A 14931-nucleotide genomic window follows, 5' to 3' on the forward strand; every position below is an offset into this window, starting at 1 on the left:
ATTGTCTTGATTGTCTTGATTGTCTTGATTGTCTTGATTGTCTTGATTGTCTTGATTGTCTTGATTGTCTTGATTGTCTTGATTGTCTTGATTGTCTTCGGACTTCGACAAAGCTGAGGTCGGGGTTAGGGTTCTGATGGCAGTTGCCCCAGCGCTTGGCATTTCTTCACATCTTTGCCCCCACTTTCCCTTGTTCTACCTTCCACCAAAGGACACACGCAAGAATTACTTTACCGCCTCTCTAGCTTTCCCAACCGTGCAACACGAAGTAAAGCCCTTGGCGGCTGGATGACAGGAAGGGGAAGGAAATGTGGAAACCCCAAAAGAACCGACAAATCCAACTGCGATGACTCTCCTCAAGCGAAACCGACCGGGGTCCGAAGATCGGCGCCCTGGCCGGGACGTTCCTGACGACCGGCCTGCTTCGCCAATGCCGCCCACAAAGCGACGTCGAGTAGGCGACAACATCAGCGCTTCCAGGTTCCCGACAAGAACAGGGCGGGACCTCCTCTCTCCGCTCTCGGACGAGCTGCTTCTCCGCATCCTGTCCTTCCTGTCGCTGCCTCATCTCCTCGCCGTCGCTCCCGTGTCGCACCGATTCTACCATCTCGCCTCGGATTCGCAGTTATGGAAGGCACTTTACTATGCGCGGTTTGTACTCCCCAGAGCTATGCGCATCCCGGGCTTCCGAGACAGCGTTGCGGGAAGCAGCGCCGGACACAAGCTCCATTATTCGGGCAGGCAGACACTCTGGGCCGACGGGCGACGTGGTGGGTTGGTGCGCGAGAGTGAGGCCGACAGGAGGTGGAAGCGAAGGGATGAAACACCGGATACTAGGCGCGCGCTGGGCGATGATGAAGATGAGGACGGGCTGAAGGAGGAGGGCACACCACAAGCGGTTGACTGGAAACGGCAATACAAGATCCGGTATAATTGGGCTAGGGGGAAATGCGCCGTGGAGGAATTGAAGCTTGGTGGGGATGCTGATGTGGACGACCGGGGAGGAAGGAAGACCCTGGTCAAGGTGGTGGAAGGCTTTGCCGTGACGGCCGACAAGGCGGAGGGGCTTCGAGCTTGGGACCTCAAGAGCCGCCAATTGATGGCTCAGATTGGCATCGGGAGTCACGCCGATGACCCTTCACCGAGTTGTATTGCGATTGACGATGGAGAATTCGAAAAGGGGGCCCTTGATGTGGCGCTGGGCTTCACGGACGGCAGTTTTGGGGTATGGAGATTGTTCACTGGCGACAGACGACTCGTACAGCGATACCGTCACGAAAAATCCAGCAATGGGGAGTTGATTGCGGTGACACTTTCGTGCCCGTACTTACTGACCGCGACCCAGTCGGTGTTGGTTTCACTATACACCTTTTATGTTCCGGCTTCGGCCGCCGCACCCTCGCTCTCCCGGGCATCACGGAGGCCAGAGGCTGACGCTGAGAAGGATGAAAACAAACCGTCTCCACCAGCATATGCGAATGACCTGTCTGCCCCATACCTCCTGACTTCCCTTGATTCGCATACATCACGGCCACCGCTGGCATTATCCATCCGGAAGACTGCAACAACGGTCATCGCATCAGTAGCTTACACGTTTTCCACCCGACAAGGCTGGTCCATCGGGATTCAGGACCTGCACATCTCCGCACCCACAGCCGATATCAGATCCACCCCGGAGATCGTCACGACTAGGATAGCGTACGCCACGCCTCTGTACGCGGGCGGCGCTTCCCATCCACCGCTCACTCCACCCGCAACGCCTCGAAACCGGAGAAGCAATGATGCTCTAGAACCTGGCGTGTCTTCAGCTACATCATCCCCATCAGCCCACTCAGAACCCGGACCAACCACCTTGTGTTACTCCCACCCATACCTCCTAGCAACCCTGCCGGACAACACTCTGGTACTGTACATGTGCACATCCAACGCCTCCTCGCTCTCCATATCCCAGGGCATCCGGCTATGGGGTCATACCTCGGGCATCAGCGACGCCGAGATTACAGCTCGCGGTAAGGCTGTGAGTGTCAGTTTCAGGGGAGACGAGATGCGCGTGTGGGAGCTTGAAGGGCGGTCGGCCAGCATTGGCAGTCGCAGCGTTGCCATTCGACCGGATCAAACGCCCGCCAGGGGCGAGGGCGACGGTGACCCGGCTCGGGACTGGGATGAGCGGAGGAATTGGGTTGGTTTTGATGACGAGATGGTTATTGTCTTGAAGGAGAAGAAAGGAGCGAGGGACAGTTTGATGGTTTACGACTTTACTTGAGGAGCCACTTGGCATTGGCAGTTCAAGCATGGTCAAGCCACGGAGCATGGCGTGGATTGCTGGCGTCCTGCACTCCTGGCTTCAGACCAGAGCACAAGTTGCTCATGCAACCATTCCACAGCATACACGCTCGACTCAGGGTACACGCCGCTTTCTGTTGCAAAGCTCCAACCCTCAATGCCCGCCTCCACGCTTCACCGAAGGGATCCCACCTCCAGCATGACACGCCACTCTTTCGGCAAGCTAGTCGACCCGTTCCAAGGGCCCCCAATATGGCCGTTCATCCAGACTGACTCAATTTGCAAGGCCAGTCAATTCCGGCTCATCCACCTGTCGCCCGGCACTCTCGGGTAGCGCCTTACTCGACTTGAAGCAGGAATGGGGGCGAAGGAAGGCTCGGGGTTTGGCGCCTAACTCCGACTGCCTTGTCTGGCTGCTGGTGGTCATATCGAAGGCTGCATCCATCCGAATGCTGGCGTGTCGCCGAAAGACTCATACCTGCTTACGCCAGGCTGCAGTCATCTTCGCGCTAGGGAGCGCGGCGCGCCCTTTTCTGCGCATCGGGCATCGCTAAGGTACCTTAACCCACTGCTCATTGCACACATATTGCGGGCGACACGCTCCGTGGTGCCTAGACAGATCCTCAAAGAAATATACAGTGCTACACAGTCCAGTACGTACATACGGGGAGCATTCCAGCCCCTCACTCAGACTCGGGATGTTGCTACACCGTGAGGAGAGAACCTGGAAGGCAACAGGCTGTCTCGGATGGACATTTCGCTCCGGCCCAGCCGTTCCTTGCCTACTGTGTATTCTTGCGCGTTTCGGAAACCCCAAACCTGCTTTTCGCGTCCTTGGTTTATATCTACACTACCACGCAGGGTACTTGTGATCACCTCTGATGGATGGGTGCGAGACTATGTGACACTGTCTAAAGTGAGACATGACAGTCACCACCCGCGATAGCGGCTCGCCGGTGTGCGTTCGTTCACTGTTCAGGTGACGAAGCTTGTGGTGTTCATCCCACCCTCTTTGTTACTAGCACAGTACACTTATAGTGTAGGACTGGCACTCGGCAGTCAGTGAGGGATCATGAGGGCGGGAGCGGGGAGTCTGGCAAGCCTCGGCAGGCAGCGGCAAGGCAAGGGCTTGCACTTGCAGGCGGCTGCCGAATTGAAAATGTGAATCTGAATCAGGATTGGTGGACGGAGGGGTGCATGCTGATAGACTTACCCCATGGTTTCAGTGCCAGGGAAATGATAGGAGCACACCTTGTGGTGGGTTCATGCCGTGGTTTCATGCCTGCCATCGTCACCATCCAATCCGAGATTCTCAATCTCAGGGACAAACGCTCAGGTCTCTAATTGTACGAAAGTAAGTGGCCAGCATTAACCCTGGCACGGATTCAAGTACCCCTGTGTTGATATATCAGGGCTCAGATATATCCAGCAGTGGGAATAAGGCGAAGAGGGCACGTCTCTCTTGGTTACTAGTACCTTGGGCAGAACCCGGGCAGAACGCGCATTGCACTGTTTTGTTGCCCTGAAGTCGTCTTCCGGTTGGATACTGATGCCAGGTACCCGAGAGGATTGGTCGTTTCAGCGAATGGTTTCTTCAAGACTTTGATGTCGGCATTGCCAGCTCAGCACTACCCTTACCGTCTCGCCCTGCAAGGCTTAAGCTGTCCGAGTCGGCTGTGATGCTACGATGCAGTTCTATGCGAGTTCAAGGGTCTAATAAGATGGCCCTGCATCTTCGTCAGGGCTGTGGCTTTGCAGAGGTTCAGTGGGAGCTTGACTCGGTTGATGCCGCTGCAGGAGGTGCAGGGCGCGCATCCTTGGTTGGCTGTGCCTTGGAAGCGGAAAGGGGGCTGATTACCAATCGGTCAATTTTATCACCATAGAAAGAAGGCTTGGCTCACGACATGTCTCCTTGGTTCATACACTTGTACGACATGAACAAATTGCATACCGATTGGCTTCACTGATGAGCCTCACGACGATTCACTATCCCGCTTGTATGTACAAGTACCGATGGGCGAGGCGGACACTCAGTTCGAGGCGGCCCCTGATACTGCCGGCAGTGCCATTAGGAAAAAGCGTCGCGGAGGAACACGCAGGAAAACTGGTAACCCGAACCAAGCCTGAGTGGTCTGAGTCTCCAAGATGCGGTTCATGATGCTCACCAACTCTCCTTGTTAGGCTGGTCAGTGTCACAATTTCCAACGTGAAGTATCCTGCCTACGTATGCAATTTCTCACCCCGAGGAGCAGCCACACCTGCAAAACCCGCCATATACGGTGCGATGAGAAGAAGCCCGTCTGCACCAATTGCGAGCGCCTGCACCTTCACTGCCAGGCCTATGAGCTCATCATCAAGCCAAGTCCTTGGTGTAGTGCCCCAGCCGGCGCTCTGTCAAGCAGCAGCAGGGTTCAGCCAGACGGGTCAAGTACCGGCAAAGTCCACGGCGATGCTAGCACCGCTGATAGTAATGGCGCATCCGTGGTGACACCAGAATCGATATGGGATGTCTTCAACCAGATCCGCGTGCCCAATGGGGGCACAGGCTCTGGTGAGGCTACTACCGATGGATCTCACTCGCCACTGCCGGCCAGCAGCAGCGTTCCTCATACCAGACACTCGCCTTTGGACACAGTCCCGCTCACAGCCGAGATGGCTCATCTACTAGCCGTGTATCGAGCAGGCGTTGCCACGTGGATGGACATATTCGACCACGGCTGCGCGTACCAACGGGAAGTGCTCCGCAGGTGTCTAACCTCAAAGCTGCTTCTGACCAGCATCTGCGCATTCACCGCCAAGCACCTGAGCCTCCTCCGAGTCCCATCCGGCGGCAACCCTGACTTGAATGCACCTGACTGGGCTGCGGCTGCTGCCCGCTACTATGGCGAATCTCTGCGCATGTTGATCGCCTGCCTCAGCAACAACCGGTCCAGTCAATCTCCGCACGACGATCCGCTGACAGCGGCCATGCTGCTGGGCAGCTATGAGATGATTGCTGCCCAGGGACAGGAGCATCGACGGCACTTCCACGGGGCGATGGTGCTCGTCAAGACGCATGGGATCAATGCCCAGTCTGTAGAGGGGCTCGATCGGGCGAATTTTTGGATTTATGTTAGGCATGATATCACCGTGGCTCTGATTAACGAGACAAAGCTGCAGGTTAGCCCCAAGGAGTGGAACGTCAAGTGGCGGGAGGGGGAAAGTGAGGAGGATACGCTAGGCAACCAGATGCTTTGGCTTGTCGGGAGGGCTATTGATGTCGCCTATGCGCTTCCATGTGACTTGCCAGACAAGGGGGTTTCTGACTCGGAGCGACAAAACATATGTGCTGATGCCGCCAGGTGGCTTGATAGCTTGCCGCTGTCATTCAGGGGGGTCAAGTACGGCGAGCTTGGTGATGATCATGGGTTTACCAAAATTTACTTTGCCGTTCCCGCGGCAGGCAAGTCAAGCAACTTACCTTATGGAGGTGTGCAGAGGCATGAGCTGACCTTGCTGGAACAGCCGCTGCAATGATGTACTACCACTTGCTTCACATCCTGCTTTACGCCGAGCCTACACTCCACCAGCCCTCCTGGGCAACTCAGGTGTGTTTCTGCAGCGACTGATACCTCTTCAAGTCTGATATCGACTAATCCCTTGCATGACTTTCAGGTCCAAGATCATGCGTCAGAGATTGCAAACATCGCGTTGTCAGATCTACCCCAGAGTGTACGCAGCTTCTCACACTCGCCACTGTTCTTTGGTAAGATATTGCGATGGCCCGTTGCATTGCACTAAGGGCCTACTGACGTAACGAACCTCTCTAGCGGCAAAGCACATCAAGGGAAGGCCCAAGACCATGCTCCTCGGTCTGCTAGAAGATCTAGAAGTACAGCATGGGTTCAGTACCCGAGGCTGGGTAAAGAAATTGCAGCATATCATGGAGATTGTCTCATGACATACATGGGGGGAGACTACAGCCAGCAATAGCATCATGACAGCTGGTGATGAGATTCATCTATTACTAGGTACTCAGAAGTCAAAGACACTGGACGAGAAACTCGCTGGCTATGGGCGGAGGTTCCAGTCAACTGAACATGGCAGACATTGAAGACGATACAGGAAATTCCCCCGAGGACAGGATCTAGTACGGTGCCACCAAACTTTGAACACTATATTTGAAGTAATACCAAACCGCAAAAAAATGATACTTGTAGTGTCACGCTGCTCTGATTGCTAGAGTTAAAGCCTACTTACCTAGGTACCTTAGATGAGATGCAAGGTACCATCTACGGTCAACTAACGACTACTACCGTACATATATCATACCTGTAAGTACCCTGCATAGGTATGTTAACTCTGCTGAGAATATATGTCAATTTAAACATCAGAGTTCGCAGGGATAGATTACAAACTTGAATCCCAGCTGCCCCAGCAGTGCCAGCACAGCACCCCTTATGCTAGCGTTAGCCCGCCGCTCGCATTGATACCTCATTGACTCCCGTCTGCCACGCTAGACGCGACGTAGAATCATGACGCGGTACATATACTGTTCCTGCACGCCTTTGCTGTCAAAAGGGCGTGTGCACGTGAGGTGGTGTGCAGCCTGCATAGTACGGTACATATCACATACAGGTACCCCTGATCCCGTTTGGGCATGTTAAACGGTAGACGCGTGTAAGATACCAAATTGGGACATGTCAAAATCATGGCCGGCTGTTGACCTGTTCCCGTCAGTTCATGTTGTGAATGGCGTCAGTGGGCAGTGAAGATATCATTCATTCAAACTTAGATACTTCCCTCGTGGTTCCATTGGTATAAGTATGCGATGTTATCTGACTTAATCCTTAAGCTTTCCTGCGTCCGGTTGCGCATACTCTCTCCAGCTTCTTGCCGCTCCAAATACCGGGCTCGCTCCCTACCTCCTTACACACAAGGACTTCAAGTTACAGAGACAAGCTACCAAAACTGAACTCACAAACCCCCCAACCATGCACGTCCAACTCCAAACCCTCCTTTACCAACCCCCAGGCTACATCCTCGCTTCCATCCTCGCCTCACTAGGCGGCTTTCTCTTTGGCATTGACACAGGCATCATCGGGCCTGTGACCGTCATGCGGGACTTTTCCACCTTCGCCAACCACCCTTCGCCGACAGTCCACGGGCTGATCGTCTCTTCAATCCTCATCCCCGCAGCCATCTCCTCCTTCTTCGCGGGGCGCCCGGCCGACTCGCTCGGGCGGCACTGGGGGATTGCCATTGGCGCTTTCATTTTCGGTCTCGGCGCCACCCTGGAGGCGGCTGCGGCGCATATTGCCATGTTCGTCGCGGGTCGTGTGGTGGAGGGGATTGGGGAAGGGTTGTATCTTGGTACGCTGATAGTGTAAGTCCACTCAGAGTTTCAGACCATGCCCGTGGCGATATGAGGTGTGAGCTAGGAACTAAACTGATGGGGGTGATGTACTGTAGGTACATCTGCGAGATATCGCCCCCTAGATACCGCGGCCCGTTGACAACGGGGCCTCAGTTGCTTATAACCGCGGGGCTTGTCGTCGGGTTCTTCACGTGCTATGCCACCGCAAACATGCAGTCAACTTTCTCGTGGCGCCTACCTTTCATTCTGCTCGCGGCCTATTCGTTTGCCTTCTCTGCAGCTGTTCTCCTGTGGCTTCCCGCGTCTCCGCGTTGGCTCACGCTCCGAGGGCGGCCCGCCGAGGCCTCAGAGATCTGGGAGAAGCTTGGTGTCCCTGCTGCGGATCGGGAAAAGATTCTGAACGAGTGCGAGACAGCCGCTGATACTAATACCAGTACCGCCACCACCGAGGTTGGTAAGAATGAGGGTAGCCCGGGGCAAGGGCTCCTCGATCAGGCCAGCAAGCCGAAGGCCAAGGCCATGATGCTCGATTTGCTCTTGGATCCCAATGCGCGGCCTCGTCTCTTGCTGGCGGTGTTCGTCATGGGCATGCAGCAGCTGAGCGGTATTGACGGCGTCCTCTATGTATGTCCGCCGCACACGATATCTTCCGCTGCCGTAGGCTGAGTCCGAGACTGACCCTCCGATCGCAGTACGCGCCCATTCTCTTCCAGCAAGCCGGCCTATCTTCCGCCGAAGCGACCTTCCTTGCGTCAGGCGTTTCCGCCATCGTCATCTTCGCCGTCTCCATCCCGGGCCTCATCTACGCCGATTTCTGGGGCCGCCGCGTCAACACCATCCTCGGGGGCCTCGGCATGGGGGCGACCATGTTCCTCATGGGCGGGCTGTATGCCGGGGGCGCGGTTCACGCCAACGCAGGCACCGGCCGGTGGGTGGTGATTGTGTCCATCTACGTCTTTGCCGTCATCTACTGCCTCTCGTGGGCCATCTGCATCAAGATCTACGCCGCCGAGATCCAGTCGCAGAAAACGAGGGCGACGGCGATGGGCATCGCACACGGGACCAACTGGCTCAGCAACTTCCTCGTCGCCCTGGTCACGCCGCAGCTACTGGCGAACTCCAGCTACGGGGCCTACTTTCTGTTTGGGTCGTGCACCATTGCGACGGCGCTGGTGTGCTGGGCTTATATGCCTGAGACGAGAGGAAAGAGCCTGGATGAGATTGAGCAGGCCTTTTATGAAAGCAACGTTAGCGGGCTCAAAAAGTTTGCGGAAGCCTTCAAGTTGCCAACGAGGGTGTTTCGGAGCAAGCCTGTCGCCATGGAAGCCTGACGTAAGCGGTTCTTGGGCCCGCGGCTTGCCAGGGAGAGGAGGGCGGCTGGCCTGCAGCTGGGCAGCCTTGATTTAGGGGGCGGGCCTGTGCCGGGCTCGGGGTCCGTACTGTTGCAGCGGAATTCATGCGCTTCTGTGCCGGGAGGGAGCCCATTCGGCCAGAGACTGATGAGATGACGAGATTTGCTAGCCTGGCACTACTTTATGCGTGCCCCGTGCAGCACCTCTGCGGGAGACAACGCAGCGACACGCTGATCTGGTGGTTCCAATCGGAAGGTTGGAGACGGGCGTGTTGGAATGCCATGTTGGTCCTAGGAATTGACTTTGGAGCGCTCTGAGCGGTCGATAGCTGCTGATTTAGCGCCGCAGGAATACATCAACAATCCAGTGATTGGTCAATCAGCTGGGCTCCATGCAATGGTCGTGGAACAGGTGTTCCCATTCCCATGGTGGCATGCCGCAGCCCGTCGATGCGCGCTGCCAATTGACGAATGGCCCTTCTTCAATGCCAACGCCAATTCCGCTGGCTGAAAGTGATGAAAGTGAGTGATCTTTGACACGGCAAATTGACACGCCCTTCGAATTTTGAAAACAGATGGAATCTCTCCAATGTTTCAAGCAAAAAAATCGGCCTGGATCGTAGTGTAAACCAGTCCGAACCCAATATTGCTCAAGCGTAAAATTGAAGCCCACTCCGAGGACTAAGCACTTTGGTGAATTGAGGGGCATCGCCATTGCCCCTCACCGAGATGGGGGTCCAGTCGGAGCGGGGTGATAAGATAAGTTGTGGGTGGCATTGGCCCGCGTGTGACGGACCCTCGTGTCTGCCTGGAAGTGGCATGTGAAGCCCAGATTACCGAACTACTCAATCTCGTTTGATATTTGTAATAAGAGCGAGTAGGAAAGAGCGCGAACCGGTTTGGGGTTCCTTTGATGAAGGATGCGAACAGAAACTCCCTGTGTAGCCACCATCATCAGGTTGGAACAAGTGGGGCCTCCTTTTCTTTTGGTGTGTCATGTGGGATGCTATCGCGACCGTTCAGGTCAAGATTTCAGGCGGCTTTAACGTCAGGTACTGTAGTTTGAGTGATGGACTTCTCACCTACTGTAGTCATGTCCCGTTAATTTTCCAAGTGGGATGACTTGGTTTGAACGAGCTTCGTTTTCGGGTCGCCGGGAAACAGATTACTACAATCTGCTAGGCAGCAAACTGTATTACGAGTCCTGGAGCATTGAGCCTTCTCAATTCATCATCTGGTGGCCAGGCGTAGAGATGACTGCTAACTCCGAGAAGAGGCAACAGTTCGGATGCGCGGGACCAATGCCACACGCAATGGGTAGCCGCAGCACCAAACCTTACGTACTGGCCCGCCCAGAGCTTGCCGGCGGTCTCATTGACAGTCAAAAGATACCGTTATGCGATTCGTGTCAACGCCAGATTAAGCGGGTTCAGGTCAATTGGTTATCTGGTCGGAAAGAGGAGCGTTTAGTCCGGTGGAGACGATGGTGTTGAGAAGTTATTGTGAGGCCGATTGTTGCTGCCGTGATCTGGTGACAATTTCAATGATTGATCTTAGATTCCTCCGTCGTCGGATCGCATTTGTGATCACAGCCTGACAGCCAAGCTCATTCGTTTTTTACACCCACCCCATGCTTGAGGTACTTCAGAATGCCAAGAGTACAGTACATTGTGTTTATCGATAGCAACATCGCCCAACTAGACCCAAAGAGGCAAAGGAAGGTTTCGGCCTGGTATGATACAAGACCAACAAAAAGCGGACTGTGGAGGCAGAAGAAGAGTTTGTTTCAACCTTGTTCGCCAACCTAAAGCAACAAGCCAACTCCTCATCGGCTGCTCGTTCTCTGCTATGAGTCACACATTTGAAGTTCTGTGCCACCGCTTCAACGATTGGAGAGAACTGCACAAAATGGCATGCTTGCTCTATCGGCAGTGATGCCCTGATTGGCCAATTCGCGTTCCATTGCTTTTCGCCCGCTCCACGCACCGCCAACGAGGGAAGCCTGCTGTGTCTCCACAATCCACAACCACTGGCAGTATCCAAGCTGCCCCGCGCGATGAGCTGTCTTGCTGCTTGCTGCTTGCTGCTTGATCATAATCTGCCTTGAGTGCCCGAGTTCGACCTCGATGCCCAAAATGCGGCCCAATTGGAGATCAATTGATTCCGAGTCGGTGAGTCTGGCTCCTCTCTAGGTTTGCGGAATTGCGGACAATTGCTTAAGGCTCCACCTGCCAGGCAAGCACCATTCGTCCCTTCCCCTTCCTTCCCCTCTTTGCCCCTCTTCCTGCTGCTTGAGATCCTCTCTGTAGCCTTCGACGTTCCGCTAGCGGCAAGGCAGTTGCATTTGGCTAACTGGCGTCTCTTGTTAGGCCGCAGCTTTGGTATTAAAGCGAGTCTGACGAGGGTCTGGCGGTTCCCGCGACACGAGCCTTCCCGAGAACCTATAGTGCCTGGTTCCTTTTTCGATGGGAGATCAAGTCCAGAGCTGTTTCGAGCTTGTCTGCCGCTCCGCAGTCGGCGGGCAAGCGGTCAATGACACTGCTCTAGAGCACAAACACAAGCACCAAACATGAAATTGGCAGACGGGGAAGCTACAAGGCTAGGAAGCTTGCGTCGCCGGGCAGGGTGCCCCAGTCACGTCTGCCTGTCTCAACAGTGACAATGAGGCTCTGCTGAATGGCCAGGCTGGCAGTGGCTGCCAGTCTCGTCTTACGGCCATAGATCACCATTGAGTCGGGAACCCAACTACACCAAACCGTTGTAGCAGAGAGTATGCCTCGGGCACAGTTCTCCTGCCATCACTGTCCCTGTCATCATGAGGCTACAGTAGACCGCCATTATCAGCAACTTCAGGAAGGTCCCACGGCCCCGCCTTCCCTGGCCATGCGAACCGCAGGTCAAAATGACAATGATTGTGTTGTCAATGTCCCTTCGCGCAAGCAGGAACACTTGGCGGCCTCAGCTTCGCTCGCTAGCCCAACATTGCAGCAATTCCGATAAGCTCCTTTGCTCGGGCGATATTCACGACCTCAAGCCGCTGGAAGCGCCAGGAAAGCATTGAGTGAAATTAAACTCATAACTGTGTGGCAGCTTTGACGATTGGAATGACATCAACATCGTCTACCACACTTTTCCCTCCTTGCAGCACGATCATTTCGGATGCACGACAACCTAGATGGTGCCCTGAGAAACCAGCTTCAGATCAGACGGCAACCGAGCTTGCAGTGCGTTTCGAAGCAGAAACACTGGCTCTCTGGCCAATTGCATCAGCAAGTTTCTGTCCCGTCTGCAAAGCGCACACCAGGTACCGCTCTTTGGGCAGAAGTACCTTTCTCTTAGCCCGACCTATTTTTGCCTGATGGTTTTCCAGGGTCAGATCGAGCGGAGCGCGTGACCGGATTGGCCAGGCCACTCATGGCAGCGTGATGTGGTTGGGTGGTGGTGGTGTGTGAGATGGATGGAGGGGTGTCTGAGTTGACGCATCAGCAGGATGACTCCTATCCGAGTGGAGCACGGTTATCCAGACGCCCGTTCACCCCCGCTCACACACCACTGCAATCCAAACGCCACGCTGCGTCCGCTAACACACCATCAACCCCAGATTCGTGCGCCGCCGCTCCAAGATGGGGCAGCGGGCTTGCCTTTTGCCTTGGAGCAACAGACGCGTTGTGCGCCGTTTGACTCGCCGTCTGTGTGACCAGGCTGTCGCAACCAACTCCGACATCCGTTTCCTGCGTTCCTGGGGCCCTTGGGCTGCGCGCCTGCCGATGCCCTGCCTAGACCTGCCCATCAAGTGATGCTTGCCTACACCACACTACTTTACCCCGTCCTCCATCCCCCTTGCCATGTCCTGATACCTCTCCTTTCTACCTTTTCCTACTCTTTGAGCCATACGCATTGTGCCAGTCTGTGTCTGGTCACAATTGTTGGCGTTCTTTTTGTCTGCCGCATTAGTCCCGTAATACTATACTTATGGGCCAGCCTTTTGCCACCTCTCCGCCTTCCAGCTATTTCCATTGACCAGCCATAACACAGCTTGGTCATCTGAGCTATTGTTTCGCAACGCCCACCTATTGTCAACGCACACCTGAATTACTTCAATAGTGACAGGCACCAGTGCCGAGCGCGATGTCCTTTTGCATGCTTTGCATTGTGCACCGGCCGACGGATTGACCGCATCTTCGATTCGAGCTTTCGTGCTTCAACACCCAACCTCCTGTCCTCCTACTAAAGCGAACGCCGCCTCAGACGCTCTCGGACTACGCAGCCCTTTGTCTAAGGTATCCAACAACCCATCAGAGTCACTCGCTTAGGCCACACAACAAACAACGGCCTGTCTGACGAATCGCCGAGCTACTGCGCCAGCATTCCTGCCTCAATTCGCATTCTGGCCGCCGCGGATTGATGACGCTTCCCGGATTCGCCACCCTGTTTTCCACCAAACAGTCATAAATGATATGGCTGACAAACCAACCACGGCACCCGTAAGGCACCAGTCCGTGTCGCATGAGAGGCGCCAGACAACAACAACAGGACAGTTCTGGGCTTCCTCTTCCTCTTCATCCATTCCTCTTCCTCCAACACCCACAAAAGAGATGCAGGACGTACGAGCGATGCCAGCAGACGGGCATTCAATGCCTCAGAAACCGCAAAAGCCCTGCGACATCAGCAACCTGATGTCGCCTCCCGAGCCTGCTCCTCTCGACATGTGCAAGTCGGTGGACCTGCCAAATGGGAAACCCTCATCACCTCCAGAGGCCCGCGTTCCCCATCATCCTCTGTCACCACCAGTCTCGCCCTTTGCGGCACCTGCCAACTCGATCAATCCAGTGCCTACTTACAGCTTTGGCGCGAAGGACCCCATTCTCTACCCTACCGCTGAGAATTCCGCCAGCGCCGCCACCGGGCCTTTGTTCACGCTGACGTCGGAGTCAGTTGATGCGTTCAGGACAGCGACCGAGCGACTGGTGAGCGAGCACATTGCGTCAAGGCCCGCGGGCTTCTTCCGAGATTCAACACCTCCGAGGCGTGAGGACTATGAGTTGGCACTGTTCTTCAAGTCCAATTGCCTGAAGATGTTCCAGGACAACCCGAAGCGGTGGTTGAGTAAGGAGCGCGAGCTTCTGCGGGCCGACCGCAAGCACACTTCATTCTCAATGCAGCATTCTAGGTTGCCACACATCCTGCCGGCGGCAAGGCCTCCTGTTCTCGGGCCGCAATCGGCCAAGACACTGACAACTCGGGTGCAAAAGCCCCGGGCAGCTCCCAAGAGCAAAACACAAAATCCGCGGCCAATTCGAGCAACTCCTGCGCCAGCGCGCGAGACAATCTGTGTTGGCACGCCCGAGCCAAGAGTCCGGACTGTCGCTCCCAACCGCGAGGACAAGGATTTTGAGTCTCTTGAAGATCTCTCCCCGCCTGTCAGCTCGCTTCCAGCCAGGCCGAACAGTCTCAAGGTCGATTGGAAGGGGAATGCCTTGGATCTCAGCAACGATCCTCACCGCAACTTGCTGCACCCTGATGAGTTGACCCTGGCCAGCAACCTACGCCTGGACTGCGCGACCTATCTCACCAGCAAGAGGCGCATCTTCCTACGTCGCCTCGAGTGCGCAAAGATCAACAAGGAGTTCCGGAAGACAGACGCGCAACAGGCGTGCAAGATTGACGTCAACAAGGCATCCAAGTTGTGGCAGGCGTACGAGAGGGTTGGGTGGCTCGATTTGTCGTGGATGCGGGAGCACCTCAATCGTAGCGCCCAGAGATCTTGATTGGGCATCTTCTGACGCTCTCGATGGGTTACGGCTGGGATGATGGATTTGATGAAGGATTACTTTCCCTCGCTTGCGATGATCAGCGGTCCGGGCACGTCTGCGATGATTTTTTTGGCTGCCAGGATTTCCTCGCCCGTGGTTGGGTAATGGTGTTTTTTTTTTTTTTTTTT

The 14931-nt window shown here is 55.2% G+C and overlaps 4 protein-coding genes across 4 annotated transcripts; all 4 read left to right on the forward strand.

Annotated features, from left to right (window-relative positions):
- Positions 1 to 430: 430 nt before the first annotated feature.
- Positions 431 to 2263, forward strand: N656DRAFT_699682 (uncharacterized protein; the record flags this gene model as incomplete). Its single annotated transcript, XM_064810804.1, has 2 exons — positions 431 to 770; positions 861 to 2263. 2 exons carry the CDS (start codon positions 431 to 433, stop codon positions 2261 to 2263), a joined length of 1743 nt encoding a protein of 580 aa, XP_064675414.1.
- A 1759-nt stretch (positions 2264 to 4022) lies between these two features.
- N656DRAFT_774068 (uncharacterized protein) lies at positions 4023 to 6506 on the forward strand. Its single transcript, XM_064814190.1, has 5 exons — positions 4023 to 4390; positions 4465 to 5725; positions 5788 to 5870; positions 5938 to 6028; positions 6093 to 6506. Exons 2-5 carry the CDS (start codon positions 4510 to 4512, stop codon positions 6221 to 6223), a joined length of 1521 nt encoding a protein of 506 aa, XP_064675415.1. The 5' UTR covers positions 4023 to 4390; positions 4465 to 4509; the 3' UTR covers positions 6224 to 6506.
- A 534-nt stretch (positions 6507 to 7040) lies between these two features.
- Positions 7041 to 8916, forward strand: N656DRAFT_722793 (general substrate transporter; the record flags this gene model as incomplete). The annotated part of the gene is made up of 3 exons (XM_064812506.1): positions 7041 to 7648; positions 7735 to 8263; positions 8332 to 8916. Coding segments are annotated over exons 1-3 (1506 nt in total), but the record flags the coding sequence as incomplete, so codon positions are not given.
- A 4708-nt stretch (positions 8917 to 13624) lies between these two features.
- N656DRAFT_794269 (uncharacterized protein) lies at positions 13625 to 14758 on the forward strand (the record flags this gene model as incomplete). Its single annotated transcript, XM_064817254.1, has 1 exon — positions 13625 to 14758. One exon carries the CDS (start codon positions 13625 to 13627, stop codon positions 14756 to 14758), a length of 1134 nt encoding a protein of 377 aa, XP_064675417.1.
- Between the last annotated feature and the right edge of the window lie 173 nt (positions 14759 to 14931).

This window comes from Canariomyces notabilis (assembly GCF_033297395.1).
Source record: "Canariomyces notabilis strain CBS 508.74 unplaced genomic scaffold N656scaffold_1, whole genome shotgun sequence".
In the NCBI taxonomy this organism is placed as follows: Eukaryota; Fungi; Ascomycota; class Sordariomycetes; order Sordariales; family Chaetomiaceae; genus Canariomyces; species Canariomyces notabilis.

Coding starts and splice junctions, on each gene's coding strand:
- N656DRAFT_774068 (XM_064814190.1), top strand. CDS start 4,510: ATGCAATTTCTCACCCCGAGGAGCAGCCACACCTGCAAAACCCGCCAT. Junction 5,726..5,787: donor CTTTGCCGTTCCCGCGGCAG/GCAAGTCAAGCA, acceptor TTGCTGGAACAG/CCGCTGCAATGATGTACTAC. Junction 5,871..5,937: donor AGCCCTCCTGGGCAACTCAG/GTGTGTTTCTGC, acceptor CATGACTTTCAG/GTCCAAGATCATGCGTCAGA.